Source organism: Diadema setosum, chromosome 20 (assembly GCF_964275005.1).
Source record: "Diadema setosum chromosome 20, eeDiaSeto1, whole genome shotgun sequence".
NCBI classification, from domain to species: Eukaryota; Metazoa; Echinodermata; class Echinoidea; order Diadematoida; family Diadematidae; genus Diadema; species Diadema setosum.
In genome coordinates, this window is record NC_092704.1 from 35,510,714 (window position 1) to 35,534,337 (window position 23,624).

At 37.8% G+C, this 23,624-nt stretch overlaps 1 protein-coding gene across 1 annotated transcript; it reads right to left on the bottom strand.

The window, feature by feature from the left end:
• Positions 1–530: 530 nt before the first annotated feature.
• On the bottom strand, positions 531–22,608 carry LOC140243918 (protein disulfide-isomerase A4-like). Its single transcript, XM_072323589.1, has 10 exons — positions 22,505–22,608; positions 19,059–19,170; positions 17,890–18,095; positions 16,087–16,225; positions 14,610–14,815; positions 13,685–13,843; positions 12,375–12,523; positions 8,747–8,903; positions 7,324–7,566; positions 531–4,616 (listed from the first exon to the last, which is right to left on the bottom strand). The coding sequence occupies exons 1-10, from the start codon at positions 22,599–22,601 to the stop codon at positions 4,201–4,203; spliced, it is 1,884 nt and encodes a 627-aa protein (XP_072179690.1). The 5' UTR covers positions 22,602–22,608; the 3' UTR covers positions 531–4,200.
• Positions 22,609–23,624: the final 1,016 nt, after the last annotated feature.

A 23,624-nucleotide genomic window follows, 5' to 3' on the forward strand; every position in this document is an offset into this window, starting at 1 on the left:
GTTTCCATGTTGCATGTTTGTGTTTGCTTGTCTGTATTTCCAAGACTGTTTTGTATAAAAAGAATGTTGTTACATGGCACTTGTCATAAGTGAATAAAGATTCTACTTCAGAGAAATTAGAAAGATAAATTCAACAAGTCGTGACAGGTGTGTTGTGTGTGTGTATTCATGTTGCTCCAAGTCTGTTGGAATACATTGCCTGAAGGCAGTGTGATTTCTATACATTTGTGTGACATTAGTTTTTATTTTTCATAATTTGTACTGTAAATTATGATATTTTAGTGGCACAAAATTTTTGCGAATTGGAGCCGATGGCCTTTTTCACAGCATGGAAGTGTTGTGAAGTGCCTCTGGCATTCAATGCATACAATGCATATAGTGTAGACGAGAGCCTTCACATGCATTTTAATCTCGCAAATCTTGGCTCTTGCAAAATTCACGAAATTAAAATGCACACGAACATTTGTTTTACAGTATTTTATTGAAGGTTGGCAGTAAGTTCTAACTTGGTATAACTGAGAGCATACCTTTGATCTGGAGAAGGTAGTATTGTTCCATACACAGCAAATGAAATACTGAAATGAAATAAATAATAAGCAACATTTCTGTACCAACTTGATTTAAAAACTGTAAGAGAAATGAAGGGCTTTTCATCAGGCTTGGGGAAGGGACTAGGGGTGTGTGTGTGAAGAACTGCACAAGACTGGTTGGAGGACAGAGAAGGCTGAAGGCTGCCACTTCAGTTGGCAGACATGCACAGTGACAGCAGAATACGGAGCTGAAGAAGACTAAATGTTTGTTTTTGTTTTGTTTTTACTTAAAAAAACAACATTGTGATGCAACTCGGGCAGTACAAATTGGTTATTGCTTACACAGATTTCAAAAGATTCACTTTGAAATAAGAAAATGCAAAAGTCTTGTGACAAGAGTCGAATGACAATTGGACAATCAGAAAATGGAAAAAAAAAAATTCAAGTACTCCAACAATAGCGAACTTTAGATCTGTGATGCGGACGACAACAGTTGCATTGACCGTTCTCTCTCCCCTGTGTCATGTTGCAAAGTAGCTTTAGACTTTGGGGAGACAGAGCCTATACAACGTAAAATAGTGCTCCCATGCACTGTCATAATGGCATCAAGTAGCTCTCTGCATTGTGAATTTGAGCGGAAGCTAAAATGGCCCAGAACCATCATGAAATCTCAGACAAATGGAGATCGATTTTGATAAACGGTCTTGCACATGTAGAACATTTTTTTTTCCCCCTGCAATATCCATGTCGCAGATCTAAAGCTCCCTGATACAAAGACATGAGGAAGTAGACTGTTTCGAAGGGACGGTACGAATACTTCGATAAAAATCTCTACAAAAATCTGTTTGACAGTGAAATGTGACATTCAATTTGTAGATTTACCAAAGTGTGTTTAACAAGCACACATCTCAGTGACCCATTTCAGAAAAGTCACTAAAATCTTGGGCTATTGTACATGTATATGATAAATGTGTTTGATCCCGACCAAATTCAAATTTTACTCTCACATCAAAACAGCTGATTTGGATTGATCTTGCTCTGAAAAGTATCCCAAATGTGCTGCAACATGAAATATGCAGGAAAAAGGAGGAGAAAAAGAGCAAAAGAGAAATGTGCAGGTACAAATCAGTTTCAATCACATAACAGTGTGAAGCCTTTAAAAATTTTGCCAAAATTGGGGATTGCAAAAAGCATGTACACTACAGCTTGCAAGATTACATCATGAAAATACAATGGGTAAAACTGGTTTAATTTTCTGGTTTTGATTTTGAGCTGATTAAATATCTGGTTCTCTTTGAAATAATCTCCCTATACATGTAATAGGTCTTTTCCCCATTCTGATTTATTTGCTTTAACATTGCCTTTTTCTAGACGAAGTTGATAACGGTGAAATAAATATTGAGTGCTATAATCTGTACATGTTCATCAACTTTTGAAGTGTGGAAAGCATCTTAACCAGCCAATATATGAGCAAAAGTCAGAGGCAACAAAACAGTGAGTGGGAGGAGAAACCAAAACCTAGCTCCATAGTACAGTGGAATTTGCTTCCATTATATGTGTATATTCAACAAAATGCACTTAAATTGCACTTTTCAGTAATGTCTTCAACCATCTAACTCCTACTGACCTGTAACTTGGGAAAGACAAACTGTATGTGATAGAGAAAAGTAGATTTGCCAGAAATATCTTCATCATTACTCTGTGCCAGGCATGAAACTTTCCAAATCTCTGACTTAATAACTCTTTTTGTGGAGATTTACAATACATGTATTTTATATGCAAAATCTCTTCTGACAGAGCTGGTAGTGCATCGTTGACCCATGTTTGGATTACACTGGTTGCTTACATCCAAGATTAGATCTAACACACTTATTACTACTCTCACATCGATGAAGAGACAGGTAGACTTATTGAACAGCAAATGAAATGTGCTAAGAAGTCCAATAAAAAAAAGAAAAAGAAAAGAAGAAGATAATTCCAAGTGCAATACTGTTCAATGTAATTCAGTCTTAACTCATCTTCAGATGAACTCACTGATACGTAGTCATACAACTTGCCAAGAGGCATAAGAAAACTAAATTGTACTACAAAGAAGCTTGGCAGGAGAATAGAGATCTTGTTCTACAGTTGTAGTGTACATGTCTATGCTGTCATCGCCATGGCAGGAGTTGGTTAAAAACATTCTTGGAAAGCCTCACTCCGATACCATTTCACCCTACTCCGGCTGCAACAGTTGGTGTGTGGTGTCATATACTACACTGATGTGTTGTCAGAAGTGAAAATGCACTAGCTAACCAATTGAAGGCATCAATCATTTCAGGTACTAAAGGAGATGTCCCATTATTCAAACAATCACAAGCTTTGCACTGAATGGTGCAAAGGCCTCTGTGAGAGTAAATCCACAAACAGTAAACAACAGTCATTTGCCACTGGTAATTACAGAAAGTCACGAAAATTACTGATCTCTCAAACCTCACCTACAGCTATTTCTTTTCTTCCATGGTTTCATGTCAAGTAAATGTAATTAACATTTGCTTGAAGCTGCATGTATGATATACCATGAAGCAGCCATATTTTTCTTAATTTTCCACTGTCAACACACAAAAATTGCCAAATATGGTAAATTTTTGGTCTCAGAGCATATCCTATGCATGTCAAAGCTGGTACTGTGCATGTTCTGTGTTGCCTCTATTCATACATACCAGAGGAGGCTGGATTCCTTCATATTTTTCTTTGTGATTTAGCAAACCTTTAACTCACCTTTCCATGACAGGATGTTGTCCAAAACATAAGCCAGTACACAACTGGTGGGAGAAGTAAGTAGATAACTTGTGTGACAACTTAAAAGAGCCTCTGCTCTTCAGAGCTGGAAAAGCTTATATGACCTTACAGATGAAGACTGCAATGCCAAGATTGTCATACAAAATCTAAATAATATCCTTTGGGTTTTGTATGCTCTTTGAAACTACATCTCTTGGTAGAAGTATTCAACGGATAATCTTTCACCTCCGCTACACATCACAGAATGCAAGTAACAGAATATAGCATAAAATGTGTGTGTGTGTGTGTGTTTGTTTTGTTTGTTTCCCTTTAGCCTTGGTATTGGATCATTTTCCACTACATTTCTCACAAAATTGTATATTCTTTATGAACAAGAGTTTATAAAGAGTGTGTATGACTGCCTCCATGATCATTGCGATAATGAATGAATATATTTTCCTTTGGCAACATATTATCCTCTTTCCAACACTTTCACATGAATTAAAACTGAATGTGGACTGAAATTGACAATACTCCTACTTATTGTGGTATCCTAGCACTAGAGGCACTGTAGTGTATCAACCCACTTGCTAAAATATAAAGAGTAAAATAGCCAGGATTGTAAGGTACGATGAAAATTGTGCAGTATTCTCATCAGTGTTCAAGACAAGAATTTCCTGTTGCACATCAACAGGGTAAAGAAATGGAGCACAACTTTACATAAAATGAATTTTCAATGATTTGCAATCATGTCACATAAAAGACAAGTGTTTGATATACAAACTCCCTTTCAAAGATGCACACTTGTACCTTCAGTAATATAATGAGAATGTTGGCCCTATGTTCAAATAAGAATATCTTGAGGATGAACTTAGAGAAAGTACATGTGATATATAAACAAAGGCACATATTATAACTCTTCTCTTTTAGGTTTGTAAACTGTTGCTTCCTTCTCTATAAACTCACTTAGCTTCTCAAGGGACCTCTCCCCACCACTAAATTTCACTGGGTTATTTTTATCTGTTGCTTTAGAGAAATAAATAGTAGGAAATCCTGACACCTCATAGGCGCTGTGAGAGATATCATTTGCAGTGGCATCCATCTTAGCTATGACTAAATTCTGTGATTTCTCATACTTCTTGCCCAATTTTTTGTACACTGGCTCAAGCTTCTTACAATGACCACACCAGGGGGCATAAAACTCAATCAAGACATCCTTTGATTTGTCCAGCACAACTTGATCAAAAGTTTTGCCCACAACAGTTTTCACAGCTGCCTTGGATTTCTTGGGAACTGGTTGTGACTTAATGACTGGCTTCAGGTCATCTAAACAAAGACAAAAGAGAGATTTCATTGGTAAAGAAAGATATGAAGCATATCAAAATGATATAAAATATAATAGATACACGTACAACGTATGTATATTGAACAATAATGGAACCAATTTCATGTGTCCTATCAGTATCTACCTGTACTACAGTGCACTCCCGTTATAACGAAATGCTCGGGAACAGCAATTTTCTTTCGTTATAACCGAACAAATACAATATATATAACGAAAACAAGGAAACCACGCTTATATCATATTCTGTTTGTTGAATACTCATAATATACTGGAAAGCTATGTGAAATGGGATGGTACCTTATTAATTTTGTTTGAATATTACATTTAAAAGAGTGCCTAAAGTTGTTTGTATTGTCAGGCATGTACAGAAAATGACGGTTTAGGATTCGGTTACAGTTCCCTATTCCAAAGGTTTGTTTCTTACTAAAGTTTGTTACTCCAAAAGGCTCCTTATTCCGAAGTTTCGCCATTTCCGGGATTCAAAAAGTTTGTTCATTTGAAGCTTCACTCTTCTGAAGACTCGTAATTCCAAAAGTTAATAATTAAGATATAAATATATTACTTGTTTTCCGAAGGTTCGTTGATTGGAAAATGAAATGAGGTTTGTCATTCCGAAGATTTGTAAATCAAGAAATGAGAAAGGATCACCATTCCGAAGGTTTGTTGTTCCGAAGGTTTTTTAATTTGAAAATGAAATAAGGTTCATTATTCCGAAGAAGGTTTGTTAAAGGGGCATAGTCCCGGTAGTGTAGATGGCGCTGTTGATGATACTGCCAATCACCGTCAGCATTGATACGAAGATTACCGAAGTTTAGCTGTCATCAAGAGTAAAGTGCGTAGGTGTTGCTAAGTAACGTTGCCTTTGTTGTCTTCTTTGCGCATTGCGCAGACTGTAGTAATGCCAGGGTGCGTGCATATGTGCTTGTTATTATGACATCACAAAAGAAGTTTGCTAAAGCTGTCATCCCCCTCAGCTGAATCATGAGCCGAACTGTGATCGGACCACTGACTACAGTGAATAGGACTTCTTCGGACTTGGGAAAGTGGGCCAAAGCATAAGCGCCAAAGAGAAGCCAATAGCGTAGGTCTCTATAAGAAACTTGCGCCGTGCGCCCGCATACGCATTTGACTAAAACACCGGGACTATGCACCTTTAATACAAAAAAGAGAAAGGATAGTTATACGAAGGCTCAGTTATCTTAGGATGATTATAAGGTTTGCAATTCTAAGTTTTGTTAGTGGACTCACCTTTTTCACTTTTGGATTAATGAAACGTTTTTTAATGTTCTGATTAATGAATGTCTGGAATTCCTATCATTTTCGGACTAATGAACCATCGTAATAAGAACCATATTTCTTTGTCGGATTAACAAACCTTATTGATAACGAACCTTTGGAATAACGCCAAAATATTTGTAATAACAAACCTTATTTCATTTCCAAACTAACGGACATTTAGGTGTATCAGAATGTGTGTGTTTTGTAATAGAGAACCTTTGGAACAATAAAACGAATTAGATTTTATTTCAGATTATTTTTTTACCATAATGCAAGTTCCCCTTGGAAACTGTGCGTGACACAAGGAGCGAACACACAGTGATGTGAAGTGTTCGCCCATGCAGAGACGCTATAACTGCCCATATGCTTATTCTGCTACGTATTTTTGGAAGCGATCCGCATTTCGTTATAACGGAGCACATTTCTTTCGTTTTTCTTTGTCAGTGGCGCTTGGAAAAGACTTTGTTATAACGAAAATTTCGCTATAACCATGTTTGTTATAAGTGAATTTTGTACCATAGACTTTAATGGCGATAATTTTGGGACCTGAAGTTTTACTTCGTTATAATGAAATTTCCTTATAACCGTGTTCGTTTAACGGGAGTGCACTGTACTCTCAGTAGACAGAGGGAAGCAAACATTAACACATTCTGTCTTGGATCTACTGAAATGTGATCAATCCAGACTATAGCTTATTAAGATATGGTTAACACTGAACACTAACACTGATATGTACAGTAAACTTGGACAAATGCGTGATCACTGAAACATCCCATATCAAACTGTGGTCAAAATTTAGAGCAGGGTACCATTTAAAGAAATAATAATAATCTTTAAAAAAATTGGTAAAACTAATGTCAATGGTCAGTCCCATGTGGGAAACATAATGGCACATCTCTGTTCCTGGTTCTGTAAAGTCAGATCCAAACTACTCAATTTAGATTTGACGGCAATTATTGCTATTCCTGACCTCTGCACGGTGAAGCACAATGACAAATCTTGTGTGAATAGCAACTCCTTTAAAATGCTATCACAAATTTGAATACAGTGAAAGTGGTTAATGGATAAGAGCTTGATCTACACCACTGATCATGACTAGGGCCCAGTTGCATAAAAAGTGACCCAGTACAAAATTAAAACAAATGCAAGTTTCCAAAAGCCTGATTCAAGATTTTGATAAATAAAAGCTGTATAAATGGCTTGGGCATAAGCTTAAATGTAATCTGGCCACATCATGAACAATCCAAATCTGCCTGTTTTGTTGTATCCATATCTGATTATTTTGACAAGACGAAGCTTTCATCTTTCTCTCATTTTGAGAATGGCAAGAATTATACTGATACTGATTGTTGATTTAATCGACAGATAGTCATAAAGATAGAGGAGAGGTAAAAAGGGAGTATTTCTCACCATTCTGCCACTGTCGGATAAATTCTCTGAGGACATCAGAATCAAACTCCTCCTCAGGGTCCAACCTAAACTTCCTCTTGTCAGCTCCCCAGATGCCTACATTGATGTCTTCTCCACTGTCATCTAGCTCCAGCTCCTTCAACTCCTGTTGGAATTCTTCCTCATCAGCAATAGCAAAGAGGAGTTCATCAAACTCTTTGTCCTTGGCCACTTCTACAATCTTCTGACGGTGGATTTCCGTTGCTGTCAAACATGATTTGAAGATAAATTATCAATTTATCCCCACAAATGACATTCTTTCAACACCAATGTTTACACTGTGAGGACATTTGCAAAGCTGATAAGCTGACACGACTGGGACCTGTTAAAGAGATGGATCCATTAATTTCATAATGATAAAACAAGGTAGGCAAGACTATTAATTTCATATTTCACAAATTATGCTATTCCTCTCTTCAGATAGAAGTGAGTTATCTGTCAAACACTAACCTATTCCTGACTGCCTATCTGTAATAAAGAAATCATTCACTTGAAATTTGAATGCTTAACTCTGACGAATCCTTCAATTCTTTGCCATAACTGTAAGTTATGGTTCTATTGAAATAAATTATACTACAGTGCAATACCCTCTAAACTTTCAACCCTTCATGGGATCATAGAGATGCATAATAACTATCTACACTACAGCTGATATCACTTGACCCACTTACTCCAAGATTTCACAAGTCCCAAAAGTATTCAAATATGGCACTAGGATCCTGTAATGGGCCAAACCATCCCAAGTATTTCACTAAATGGTTAACTAGCAAACCATCACAAGTTCTTCACTGAAAGGCTTACAAGCAAACTATCCCAAGTATTTCACTAAATGGTTAACTAGCAAACCATCACAAGTTCTTCACTGAAAGGCTTACAAGCAAACTATCCCAAGTATTTCACTAAATGGTTAACCAGCAAACCATCACAAGTTCTTCACTGAAAGGCTTACAAGCAAACTATCCCAAGTATTTCACTAAATGGTTAACCAGCAAACCATCCTTAGAACTTCACTAAATAGTGCTATGATTAAGCATGATATAGCATAATATATATCTCAATCCATTCAAAGAAAATGAATGCACATTATATAGAGACATGAGTGAAAAACTACAATCCCCCATAACTTTAATCATTTTCATTTTGCCAAAAGATTAGATGCACCCACCAGCTTTTTCCAAACATAGCCAATTACTTGTAGCTCTCTTTGTAGGACAAACAGTCTTTATATAAACAACCTGGATGAAGAAATATTTAGGATAATGTCCTAATGTCCTAAATGTCCTAAAAATTAACCCAATAGTTCATCTCTAATACTTTAATGCAGAATTGCATTTATCTGACAGCAACATGACATTTGAAGAGAAGGGACAAACCAAGGGCTCACCAACTCTGTGATCAAAACTCCAGTCTACAGAAAAGTAGGCAACCAACAAAGGACGATCTGCATATCGCGTGTTCTTGTTTTCCCTTGTCATCTGGCCAACCAATGGGACATCATTTTCTGCATAGAAACTTTCCAACTCTGTGGCTGATCCATCTGCCTACAAAACACAGGAAAAATTCTATCATTGGATAATTTGCACACACAATTAAACTATCAGTACAAATATGGTAATAGAAATATTTTCACTATTTCTACATGTTTTCCCCTTTTGCTACAGTAATCCAGGATCATTAACTTGATTCTTTCAGAGTGCTTATCAAAAAAATACATTTTAAAACAAACTTAGGGTCATTATTTCATCTGAGCCTGAACAGGCCCCTAATTCTATATTGTGGTCACTGCCTCATCATGAGGGTTTGAGAAACAAGTTTTTCTCCTGTTTAAAGCGAGGCTCCAGCTTAACCCTAATCAGGCTGGGCTTTTTTGGCTATGCTGTATCGGGGGGGGGGGGGGGGGGGGGATTCCCCCTTAAGATCTCGCCTATGGAACGCGCAATTGCGCCGAAAATCGGCACACGCGACGCCCGCGACGTATTCTATCAAAATGTATGGTTGCTTTCTCCGAAAAATTTTTCTTATATTTTATATAAATTAATTATTGTAATTTATGCATAAAATCAGTTTTGGGCTCTAAATCACTTATTTATGCTCCAATTAAGCTAATTTCTTTTTAAAAATGTTTCTTGTATATTGCGCGAAACGTCGAGGGGGGCGGATTCCGCCCCCCCCCCCCCCCCAGCCTGATTAGGCTGATTAGGGTTAACCCGTTGAGGACGAGTCTCGAGTATACAGGGGCATGTGTCTATGAGAAATGCGTGTTGAAGCAAAATAAGTCCATCCTTAACGGGTTAAGGGGTGGCTAGTATTGGCTTGTGCACACCACCCAACATGAAGCCTAGTATGTTGGCATAATGTTAAACAAAGTACACATGCACTATGACACGCAGACACAAAACGAAGATAAAAGAAGACACAGCAGTCTCATAATATTTTCGGGCAAATGCATCACCAGAATAAACCTTAATTTTTTTGATCCACAAAGTCACTCTTTTCATTGTTCATAGTAAAGACCCTACATAATTATCAAGTCACTATGCCTAGTAGATGACCCTGCTAATGCAGGAAAAGAGGTAGCACTCCTAACTTGAATGTGTTTCTGTCACATCAGTAAAGTTAAATACATACTGGTACACATTACAACACTTTAATTAACCCTATTCTAACTGGGGGGGGGGGGGGTCAAATTGACCCCCCCCTCGACGTTTCGCGCTATGATTTCGCAACGCGCAAAGATTTTGCCGCGTCGTTTCATGACTTTTTTCATTCGAGTCTCCCGCATATTTTGAGACCAAATTTGCGACGTCCGGGTACACCGTTCTGAAGTTATGCAATGTTTTGCATATGCATGTCAACCCGAAAAACGCTCGAATTCATGATTTCGTGTGCAAATCCAATGCAAATTGTGTTTTTTTGTTTAATTGATATAAATTAGATTATTTCAACTTTTAACCATTAAAATAAATCAATTCTAATGTAGATAAGCTTGAAAAAGTGCCTCCAACAAATTTTGGCAAAAAAACAATAGAAAACAAAAGATCGAAAAAACAATAAAATACATAAGAAATTAACAAAACAATAAAAACAAAAGAAAATGATTTTGATTGCGCTATTTTTTTACTAGAAATTGTTTGATGTGTCTTGAGGAACTCTGACACAAAAATTTAATAATCTTTCAGTCTTTTTGATGGAGTTATAGGTGAAAATATGATTTCATGCGTTAATTTGCATAATTAATTTATTAAAAAATATGAAATCAAAATTTTTCTATTGTATGATCATGTAATCTTGTAGTTGACATCCGGCTCTATGTTCAGGCAAAATTTTGCGGCGATCGCGCGATCGGCGGCCGAGATCTGAAGGGGGGGTCAAATTGACCCCCCCCCAGTAAAAACTTGGTCTCAAATAGCCCAGTTAGAATAGGGTTAAGACAAACAATTTTTTTTTGATATTCAACCCTATTTCTTATGCCATCTGTCACACACACCCATCCACACACACACACTACACATACAAAGAGTGAGAGTACGGGGTGTGGGCCGCACATCAGGAAGGTGACTCTCCGTACTCATACTGCAAGGGGTGGTAGTGCATGAGTAGAAGCTGACAATGCTTAAAGATAATAAAAAGTTTTGGTACCTCAAAAGTTTCCCTGAATTTCCTTGTCTTGGTTTGTGTTTCAGGTTAAAGTACGTTGTCTGTGAGAATTACTCGCCCCAAAGTGCTCTCATGTCTTAGTAATCATGCAATAATGGTTTCGTACCAGAGCCGTCGTGGTACCGCGGCGAAAATTATAGTACAATGTATGTGTATTGTACGAAACCACTGACTGCGACCAGCACCGTGCAGCCCCATACGCATAGCTAACAGCGACCAGCAGCCCCATACGCATAGCGTAATGGGGCTTCGCGTTGTAGCATTCAGGATCATGAAAGAATTAGTATCGCAGGTAACAGTCAATTCAAAATCCAAAAATTTCTTCAATTTGAAGACTTACCAACTAAGTTGAAGTATTGAAAACAGGCTTCGGACAACGTTTGGTTCTGCCAATAGTCCCTTTCTGTTCGAATTGATGACTGAATGTGACTCGGTCGAGAGGACCTTGGGAGAGCTACATACACTGAATACTACGGCCAGCGCATGCTCACACAAACATCTTATCCGTTCATGGATTTGAAATCTGTGTGAGCATGCATGTGATGTGTTCTCATGCACTGGCCGTAGTATTCAGTGTACGTAGTTCTCCGAAGGTCCTCTCGACCGAGTCACATTCAGTCATCAATTCGAACAGAAAGGGACTATTGGCAGAACCAAACGTTGCCCGAAGCCTGTTTTCAATACTTCAACTTAATTGGTAAGTCTTCAAATTGAAGAAATTTTGGGATTTTAACTTGACATGTACCCGCGATACTAAATCTGTCATGATCCTGAATGCTACAATGCGAAGCCCCATTACACTATGCGTATGGGGCTGCTGGTCGCTATGCGTATGGGGCTGCTGGTCGCAGTTAATTGCATGATTACTAAGACAAGAGAGCACTTTGGGGCGAGTAAGTCTCACAGTGTTAGTTATATGAAAGGTACGTTGTACTTTAGCCTGAAACACAAACTAAGACAAGGAAATTCAGGGAAACTTTTGAGGTACCAAAACTTTTTATTATCTTTAAAATGAATGCCAGCACCACCTCCTACTGTGTACTGACAAATGTTTAGGCTGTGCAGCTATGGGCAGAATCAATTTGGGATTGGTATGGTAACCACCCCCTTTAATTTTAGGAAATAAAATCCCTATTTTGTTTTTTGTTTTGTTTTTTCCCCTAAGGGCTTTCTCACCATTATAAACATTAATGATGGACAATGCATAGTGCTTCAGAGAACTTGTCCTGATAAAGCTGCAGTTCAAGGTTCCAATTAAGCAGGGGAAATAACACATTAAAAAAAAAAAAATCATTGTGTCAAATTTTGTTGCACTTGAGCGGGGTTCCCGCTTAAGCATTGTATTAACCGCATACCTTGCTGAAGACATGCCTCCATGGCTCATATTTTGACCTGAATCGCTCTGGAAGGAAGACAACCACTGAGGGTGCATTCACTTTGTAGCTTTCCCTTGCCTCCTCACTGAACACATGAGCAAAGCGGTATTCATCTCGCAGGGAATTACCTGATGACGTTGAGACATGAAATCAGGGGGTTAGTAAATGCAACAACACTTCAAAACAACCTCTGCTGCCAGGCTTATAGTTACTTTTCTAGCATAGATTGCTTTTATATATTAACCATCTGGTGGACTTTGGTCCTCAATGAATTATCATTGTGGTTTTTTTTTGTTGTTGTTGTTGTTGTTTGTTTGTTGTTTTTTTTTTTACAAACTTAAGCACAAGCAAAGTAGAAAGCATCAGCAGTATTTGACAAGTTTTCTACTTCAACAATGTTGTCTTTGCTGAAAAACGCTGGTGTCCTGCAACAAACATTTTCAACACAAGGTACTAATATACCACTAATCACATTAGTCCAAACTGTATCAGAGTGGCATTTGTGTGGGACTATATTTCAGTCAAAGTGGTACAGTGTATGTTTTAGTAGTTTACTACATTTCACAACCATGATTAAGTGAGCGATGCAATGCCTGATTTGATGTGATAATACAAGGTAAAAGTCAGAGATTCTGTTAGGTACACAATGACTTGACGTACAGCAGTGGGATTCTGTATATGATGCGACATATTTTGTGGGTTATCTATTTACTAATTTCACAAGTAGGGTGCTGTTCATAAATTTAATTCCACACAAATACATTAACTGTTATTCTGACATAAATGTGACATGTGCACATACACTCCCTCGTTACTAGGGACGGAGTCTATCTGCAGCACTAAATTCAAATCTGTTCTGCTGGATATCAGATAAATATGTCCCAGAAAAATGCTGATTTTTTTTGCCTTTCCTTTGATCATTTAGCTTCAAAATTTTGGCAGATGATAGTCAAAACATTTGCCTACAACATTATGCCAAAACAGAAATCCGATGGTTTTGACCAATTTCAATAATCTCACTTCAAACTCCATTTTTTTTTTTTTGCTCAGCCACCAGAGACTTTCGGATCCTTTTGTTGGGGCTGGTCACATATGCATGCATATATTGGCAGAAGTAGTTCTGTTCATAGAAGCGACAGAAGCAGCAGGTAAATCTAGAAATAGCTATAGCAGCGAAAGAGGTAGCCTTTATCATAAATGAAAGGATAGGAGAATCAGCAAAACTAGCTACGTAGCAGCATCATTACCACAAAGCTAGTACCACAGTAACATTAGTGAGCCTTACTCACCTGCATTGAGATATGTAGAATAGAGCTTGTCCTGTTTGTCATTGAAGAAGCCAACAATGCTGACATCCTCCTGATGGGTCAGGAATTCTCTCAAAGCTTTCACTGACCCTAGAAGTTGAGAGCTGTCTCCAATCTGTTTCTTCATGTAGGTAACAATGCCTAGCATAGAGTGAGAACACACACACACATTGCCATGGAGGAAGACAGGTAGTCAGACAGGAACTGATTGAAAATACCACACTGCACTACATGCAAAATATTGTGTGTGCAGGGGATCTTCACATTAGGACTCTTTGTAGCTTTAATGTATCAATGAGTTAGACATTGTACAATTTATTTTGATTCATGATTAGGAAAATAATAACATCTATGCCAAAGCATATGTAAATATCTCAAAATCGCATCCTTGAGAACTAAACCTTCTGTCACTTATATATTTATTAGGAAATTAACATTTGATAGTTAGTCAATAGAATACAAAGCATTATGCAAATGGCACCAGTCATGAATTTTGTTGAGTTCAGCTGTCATATATACGAGGAAACTTACATTAATATTGCACAGAAACTAATAGTCTTTACAGACAATTGAATGCTTTCATTCCAGCAGAAAGCAAGTACTGCAATATTTGCAAAAATCAATGGCACTTACAGCAGCTATGTAATACAATTTTAGATACAGCGTGCTCCTATTATAACAAACACCGTTAAAACAAAATTTTTGATACAATGAAGTAAAATTCAGGTCCTAAAATAATCATCTATACATCTTTATATACTATATTTGTTCAGTTTTAACAATATTTCGAAATAACAGAAGAAAACTGCCAATCCAGAGGACTTTATTGTATTAAAACAGAAGTTTCTTGTATTATTCATCGTTAGAAAAAATGTCTTCTTTCTACAATGTGTAAAGCCCATCTCACCTGCAGACTTTCTTGGTCCCTTGAACTCAAACTCCTGACCCTTGCGGAAGATCTTGAGTGTGGGATAACCTGACACATCAAAGCGGGTTGCAAGGTCAGTTTCTGCAGTGGCATCTACCTTGGCAATAGGAACAGGTGGGTCATTTCCTTGCAAGATCTTGGCAGCACTTTCTAGCTCAGGAGCCAGCTGCTTGCAGTGGCCACACCTACATAGGAGGAATAGAGAGTTCACTTCATGCATATTGAAACCACTCATTCTTGATTTCTCATGCATCTCCATGCAAAGAAAAAAAAATATGAATAACAATATAGGAAAACAACATGATGTAAATAATGTAGAATTGTAAACAATGAATAAGAAAGATGTTTGAAAATATGTTAAAAATCAATAAAATTCAACTCTCTGTAACCTCCTGCATAGTTAAAATTCAAGCCAATGGAATATTATAATCACACTACTTGCAACTACCTGTGTGTACAAGTACCGCATTAAGTCATGCACAATGATCTTTCAAGTCTGAAAGAGGCACAGAATGTTCTGAAGAACAATGTACGTGCATCTCTACCAAAACTGCTTTAAAAAAAGGAAAAGAAGTATCGATTTGTAAAGATTGGTGATAAATCATACTTGTGCAGCTTTAATGAGGCAATCACATACACACTTGCAGGAATTCACAAAGGCAGTTTAAACCTAGTCCCAGGACTATGCAAATTTCCACAAATTTGAGTGACACATCACATGCAGTTGTATGCCACCAGACATCCAATGAGGGAACATGTGCTGCAGCATGACACAAGCATGTCCAAGTCAAGCCTATTTTGTGCTTGTTTCAGTCCACTGACTATATTAAAACTATAGTTTTAATTCAAACTACCTTTATGACTTTGGGCCATTATATCCAATACACATCACAACATCTTGCTTTAAGGAGGACTTGGACTGGAACCCCCCCCCCAAAAAAAAAAAAACAAACAAACAAAAAACAAACAAACAAACAAAAAAAAAAACAACAAACAAACAAACAAACATACAAACATACTTTTACATTTTGGGGATTTATGCTAGATCACATAAGCTGCTAAAAGATGTCAATCACTTTGGTTGAAATCAAATTCTATTGCAGTTTCAGCACCTTAACACTGATAAGGTCAAATAGGGAAAATATAAATTTGAATATATTGATTCCAATTCAACCTGAATATGAATCGCTACAATCATTTTTGGAGCAATGCATAATTGTATATCACATCCCCAAAAGTCCACACACCTAGCTAAAATTTTGTTGATCATCTAATAGCTAACTGGAAATATAGAAAAAAAAACAAACAAACCAGGAGGACCCGTATCACATCAAGTCTAAACTTCTGAACTTTAAAACCAGAGTTAAGATGGTATTAACATGTATAAGTATTTATCATTGTATGTTTGGTACCAATGTCAAATTAAGCCATTTTATCAGCAAGGACAAAAAATTACCAAGGAGCATAGAATTCGACGAGAATGAGTTCAGCCTCTGTGACGATGTCATCAAAGTTGTCTTGTGTTAGGGTGATGACAGCTTCTGGAGGAGGGGTCCAGTTAGGGTCTGATTGCTCCTTCATATACTCAACAATACCTGCATGTAAGACATTATAATCAGTTTAATACTTCTGGTCATTGGAAGAGAAACAGCAGAACCTACAATTTGCAAATCTGTTGAAACATGAAACCACTTATTATCATTACTATCATCATCATCAACATAAAGATGCCTTGAGTCATTTCCAAGTTACGGAGTAAAACATGAAATTTGCAATTTCACTTGACCTTGACTTTTGATCCGATGACCCAAAACTTTCCTAGAGAATCTTAATCTAGTAATACAGGTATACGTCAAGTTTTATGAAAATGCATTGAGACATTGCAGAGATATAATAAGAAATAACAAGGCAAGTGCCAAATTGTGTCTTGCCCATTCAGGTAAAAGAAATTAATGTGTTTCTAACTCCTGGAAGTTCATTGTCCCCACCTATGACCTTTGACCTTGTGGTGACCTCCAACTCCTCAAGAGACCTTTACCATCCAAGTTCGGTCACAAACTGACACAGGGATCAAAAGTTATGAGCCATAATCAAAACGCGCCGTAAAAACTTGACATTGGGCCCTAAAAGTTTGTTGACCCCTGTCTGTGACCTTTGACCTTGTGATGACTTTCAAATCCCCAAGGGACATCTACCATCCAAGTTTGGTCACAAACAGACATATGAAACAAAAGTTTTGAGCCATAATCAAAACGCGCCGTAAAAATGTAACATTGGGCCACAAAGTTCATTGACCCGTGCCTGTGAACTTTAACCTTGAGGTGACCTTCATGTTTGGCAAAATGTGTAACTTTGTATAGCCACTCTTCCCTCCAAGTTTGATTGAAATTGAAGACCTCAGTAGAGTTATTCAAGTTTTTGTAGTGTTACGGACGGACGACGGACAGACGGATGGACGGACGGATGACGGAAGGACAGACGCTGCAGGTGATCCCTTAGTTTCCCCACAACTCCAGTGGGCTCGACAAAAACACTCTGATAGCCAGCACTCAGCTCTTCATGGATATGTTGATCATCTAGCTATGCTCCTATATACAATGCCCTAACTTACGGCACAATGGCCCACGTTTAATCTGGAGGGTAATCTAAGAAAACTACAGTGTACATCCTTCTCCGAACAGCAACTGCTTAGACTGTGCAATCATCACAATCTGTCCAGAATTGTATTTTAAAAAACCCAACAACAACAACAAACACCACTCTGGTAAGGAAATGAAATACCAGGTACCTGTGATCATACACATTTAGTTGAAATTATTAGACATCAATGAGGTAGAATAGAATTTTTTTTTTTTTTTATAGCCAAATATGTCCAGACAAATCAGTTTGTGGTTTTTATTAAAAAGTTAAATGAAGATGTAAACAATTTGTGTCATTAAATCTTGTGTTCCTGCTAAAGCAGATCCCAATCATCAGCAGGTTAGCACTTTATTCCCCCATCTACACTGTATGAAAAAGTGTGTCTCATGAGAAGATGTAATAATTGCTATGTGTAAATCATAGCACCACAATCTTAATTTGTTCTAAAATCTCATAGCCTCCACTATCTAAACTTTGGCATAGGGGAAATGATCAATACACTAGCATGGTTAATACACTGCAAATATGGTCTACATGTTCCTGCTATGTGTACCATCGGCCATGTCTTTGCAGTTCAGTCTAAGTCCTACGAAATGACAGGAGATAATCAATTACTAACCAATTTCATCTCGAGGTCCACTGTAGTCAGATGGCTCCCCATTCCTGAATATCTTAAGAGTGGGATAGCCAGAGACACCGAACCGGCTTGCTAAATCTTTCTCAGCATCAGCATCTACCATGGCAAATGGGACTGAAGGGTCAGCGGCTGCCATGGTCTGGGCAGCTTTGGCATATTCTGGGGCAAGTCTCTTGCAGTGGCCACACCTATAAAAAATTGGGAAGAACATGATGCAATGTACTGTGGTAGGTTAAAGATACATGCACACAGCAATGACTTCATGCACATGACCACAGACACAACCTGCAGTGTATGAAGCTCTACTTATTGTCTGCCACTGTTTACTCTGATACATGGCAGCAGCTATCACTGTTCTTATTTTGAATTTGTGCTACACTGGGAATTACATATAATTTGAATTATGTAGTGTTCAGACCATGAAAACAGCATGATACCCTGTATAATCCTACCTTTGATGTTGCACAAGCATGTCCAGAATGTAACCCTATGTAAAGCTGTATCCCAGTGTTTCTGCTTTTACTTTCTGTATAGCATTGAAATCTGTCCTACAATGCAAATAAAATACTTAAATGTGAATATTTTCTTGAAGGTAGACACTCTAGATTACACAATGGAATAAATGCACAAAGGCAAGGTACACATATTTGCATGAACAATTATGCAATGTTCCTAGTCCTTAACAACATACCAATACTAAGTTTATTGAAACATACAGACTTTCATATCAGATCTCCACCTGATAAAGTTGAGGAACATTGGTTTTCTAATTCAGTATTCGTAAATTCATTCTATTTCCTTTCTATTTTCTAACTTTTGTATTCTGGTGAAATATAAAGCTGAGTGATTTACTTTATAACAAGTATTACGGAGATTTTTGGTTGACACTCCTACTTTGGCACCACACCCACACCAAATTCCCCCAGAATTTACCCAGTGACCTGCCCTCTCATTCTTCATTAACATGTCATGCTTGATGGAATGGTGTCTCATAAGTTAATGCAGAAAAATGAACTTCAGCAATTGATCTGTATGTGTAGTTCTCATTTGGCTTCACCTGAGCTGTACTATTTATCTTATCAGTGTACTGCCATCCTAAACCAATCCATGCCACAAATTAGTTAATTGTTGAACAAATCTGACAACATTACCATGGAGCGTAAAACTCAACGAGAATTATTTCCTTGCTGTTGACAACATCATCAAAGTTATTGGCATCCAGGACAAGCACACCATCCCGCTCTTCAATCTCACCAGGTTCACCTAGAAATTGAACAGTATGCAGAAAAGTACACAAGGAAAGTTATTAAGGGAAATGGGCATGTGATATACCCTAGTAGTTCTGAAAAGATAACATGTCTTAGTTCATGAATGTCAAAGCTAACTAGAGAGCACTCCAGTAAAAATGAACATGATCCTTATGGAATTCCCAGTACTGTAAAAGTGGATATTTTCGCGCGACTAATTTTTCACACTCGGCGGGGTAAGAAGAGTTTTGCGTGTTTTTTAATTCTGCGAAATCAAAACATCAACTACGGGAACATATGGCGAGCAAAAATATTCACATGCTTTTATTTTTGTGCTAGTTTCGGGTTGCGCGAAATACGCGAAAATTTCAACACCGCGAAAATTTCCACTTTTACAGTAGTGTACCACGAAATACAAATTCATTTTCCAAAACTATTTCATTGAGTATCTCATACAGCGCAGTCTAATAATAATGAACATGGTTATAATGAAATTCTCACTACTTTTTTAGCAGAAATTCAAATCCAAAAATCATCAGTTTTCTATCTTTATACCTCCTGGTATTTTACTACTTATTTCCACTTTTACAGTAGCTATGTAATTTCATGCCATGTATCTCTTAAGTTTCACGGACCTTTACACCGGAGTTGCAAATTAAAGTAAGTTATAATTGTGGCAAGTTGAAAGAAGTCACTTGAGAAATATTTGTGTGTGTGTGTGTGTATGTGTACATGTATCTGCCTCTGTCTGTTTGTGGTTGTGTGTGCTAAACATCTGTAGCATAGGAAGTACATTTCCCAAGCAACTTCATTTAACTTGCCACAGATCATTCCACCATTGACATTGTTTTTTAGCTCCCGGTTTATACTTGAAATATTTATCACCTATCATCACGCATGTGGTTGGTTCTCTACTATTTCTTCTATACACAGCTAGTCCCTCTGTCTTCGGTAATTAACTCTCTTGAAGATAATTATACTACATGTTATATATGCTGATACTCAAATTTACATAAACATACAACCAAATACCCAAGTTGAAGCACTCTGTAAACTTAGTAGTTGTGTTGATGATATTTGGTCCCACAATAACTACCTAAACTTGAATTGTGTCAAATCAGAATTCTTATTGTATACAATGTTCATTAGCCAGTACAGGAAGGGTAGTTCTCACACAGAATTTTCCTTTGAAGATAGTACTATCCCCAGCTCTTAGTCTGTAAGAGATCTCAGAGTTATTGTAGATTAGCATTTGAACTTTCAGCAACAAATCAACAACTCATGTTGTTCTGCTGCGTGGGGTATTTGTAAAATTTGTAAAATCCACAAATTACTGGATCAGTTTCCACTGAACGTCTTATTCATGTATTTACATCTTTTCATCTTGATAACTGTAAAGCATTCTCTTCTTGTTGGCCTTCCTGCTTCTAGTATCACACCATTTCAAATTCAAAGTACAGCTGCTAGGCTTGTAACCCTCACAAAAAAGATCTGACCACATGACAGGGTTACAAGCCTAGCAGCTGTTCCCACACATCAATGTATCCCCTTTAACATCCTGTTCATTGTTTCAAAGATGGAGTAATAATAATTTTGCCCCAACTTATCTCAAAGACTTGATTTCTCTCCACTCCTCCACTTCAACCCGTAATCCTCTCCGTTCTTCCTCAATCCACTAACAACAGACTATCACATGATCCATGTAAACTGTACCCGTTATATGGTGAAAGGACTTTTTCTGTTATTTCACCATTTCTTTAATTGGAATAAACTCCCTCATATCCAAAATGCTGAAAGTGTTGATAAGTTTGAATCATTGCTGAAAACTTATTCACTCAACCCTACTTTTTTGTTGTTAGATTTTATTTATATCATAAATATAGACAAAGCTGAACATAATGATAATGCTGTAGGCATTTCTAGGCCTATTTTGATTTAATATATATATATATATATATATATATATATATATATATATATATTTCATATTAATGCTCTTAGAAATGTCAGTATTAAAAGCTAGATTATACATAGAACTTCTAGACTCCTAAGCATTATTCAATATCATTAGACCCCTATTTCTAACGCTAGACATTATACAGTACAGCCACAGGTCGACAAGACCTTTTTCATTTTCAAAACATAACGTTGGGGCCAGAATAGCCCGACCAGACGCTGTTACGCTATGCGAAAACAGCGTCTGACGAGCGTGGCATGCAGCCTCAAAGTGAGGAACCTCAACACAACTACAAAACTTAGGAAAATGTATACTTTTCTCCTTTAAACAGAATACTTTACTCACGTTAAATGCATGTTTCTATTACAGAAGAATAGTTCGCCACACTGGGTCCATGGAGACCACTTGCGATAAGTCCATGGAACAAATAAATGACACTTTCTGGCGCAATTCCTGACCGTCGGTACGTTGCGACGTACCATGTACAGCGACTGGGCTGTGTATAGTTAGGCCTGGCGTGAAAGATTGTGTACCGTGTGGACATGCTGGATATGATGATCAATTTCGGTAAGTTTCATTGCGTACATTTGAATACTGATAGCATCAGATGTAGAGTAAATATTGAAAAGTATACTCGTTGAGTTTGAGGTGACAAAAATGATGTTAAGTATCAAAATTCAAAGCTATCGTAATACGATTACGTCGCTCTCCTAGTGGTTGGTGGTCGCGCGCGTACAGCCCTGTCGCGACGTACCATGTACAGCGACTGGGCTGTGTATAGTTAGGGCCAGAAGAGCAAAAACAGCCAAGCAGTTGCAGAAATAATTAAATGCAAGTGCTTCATGCCAAATGTGAAGATACACATTCACCTGGAATACTATAAATTCAGTCACCAGCTATAAAATGCACAGCGACAACACAGTGCAGTTCTCTAACGTTAGGCCCAGGCCCAGGCTATGAGACTGCATGCCATAGCCAGGGCATAGCCATTCACTGCTCTGGGTCATTGGGATACGGTTATCTGATAGGAGAAAGTAGCCGTAGACTCTGTATTAAATCAAAAATGGCATGCAAAGTGTCGTGTCTACCAAGACCTAGCGTAGTTTCTAGCCAGTTTAAAAAAAAAATATAATGTCTACAATTACCTGGTATCTGCACATGCTCATGTTGTAGGTGTAAACTAGCTTGATTGTAGGCAAGTGTATTTATTAGGCGACATCTGACGGTTACCGGTACCTCCTCCCCTTCACTGCCTTCAGCCCCTGGAGTTCCGGGCACCAGATGACTCTATCCTCGCTGCCATGAAACGAGGCTAAAGTGATTCCGGCAATTATGCCCCTCAAATATTTTGTTATCTTGATCATATTATCATAGTTTCTCTGCGAATACGTACCTTCTGCTTCATCATCACCCTGAGGTGTTACAAGACCGACTTGCAGACTCGCCACAGCCAAAAACAAGGCAAGCAAGGTTAGCTTTCGGGGATACATCTTGCTCGTCGTATTTTGTTGGAGTTCGACGCTAGCTCCACCTCTCTGCGATCACACAGTACAGTGATGAAACGCGACCCCCATACCCATGCAGTAGTTTAGTAGTACATGTATCTAGATAACCGGAGTGTACCTCTGTGATAGTTATATGAAAGCCAAAACGATGTAGTTCTTCAAATAAGCATAACTTTTTTTTTCTATCATCCTGTTAAAGTGGTGAAAATATGTATTCAATTTTCATCGATTGTATGACACATCATGTTGCCTTCGTATAATTCAGATTAGATGAAATTTTAACAAGTTGGTGCGCATTAATATGGACCAATTTACCTAGCCTAAAACGTGAACCAATGAAGAGCTGACAAGTTGCCGTGCAGTGTGTCGTCTGCTACAGAGTCGAAATACACGTGTACAACGGTGATACATCAACTACAGGTTCGTGAGTTTGGCAAGCTTTCACAATCGCATAAATCAAGTCGATATGTTTTCACATCTCCAGTGGAAATAGGCATGAATTACAAGGGGGGGGGGGGGGGAGGGGGACAACGCTATGTATTAACCGCACATTGAATTATATGAAATTTTTATTGTGTTGAAAACCGACCCGTGAAATGTTGAGTCATTATCATAATGTCATTTTTCCAACTCTCAGTATAAGTTATTAGAGCTGTACAACGAGTAATGATTTAAGTCTCTGAGCCCTGAAGAAAAGATCCAAACGAAACTTAACCCTATATAAGGGCGGGGTATGAACCACCCCCCCCCCCCCTCCCCGACATTTTCCGCGACCATTCTGCCGCGCGATTTTTTATTTTTTTTTTGACCGCGCCGCTCGCTGACTTTTTACTTTCAAGTCTCACACATCATAACACCATTTTCGCGAAAATCGGACATACGACGCTGCACGACCCTTTATACATGCTTGTCAGACCGAAAATGGCTCAAAAACGTGATTTTTTTTTTTGGTACAAAGTCTATGCAAATAGAGTTTTCTCACCTTATTCAAGTTTATGATTATTTTCA

Bases quoted from the DNA above. Each gene is read 5' to 3' on its own strand.
- LOC140243918 (XM_072323589.1), bottom strand. From the start codon at position 22,601: ATGTATCCCCGAAAGCTAACCTTGCTTGCCTTGTTTTTGGCTGTGGCG. The intron at 14,816-16,086 runs GTAATTTTTTGT...CCTCCTATGTAG, and splicing joins GTCGAATTCTATGCTCCTTG to GTGTGGCCACTGCAAGCAGC. The intron at 13,844-14,609 runs GTGAGATGGGCT...ACTCTATGCTAG, and splicing joins GGGACCAAGAAAGTCTGCAG to GCATTGTTACCTACATGAAG.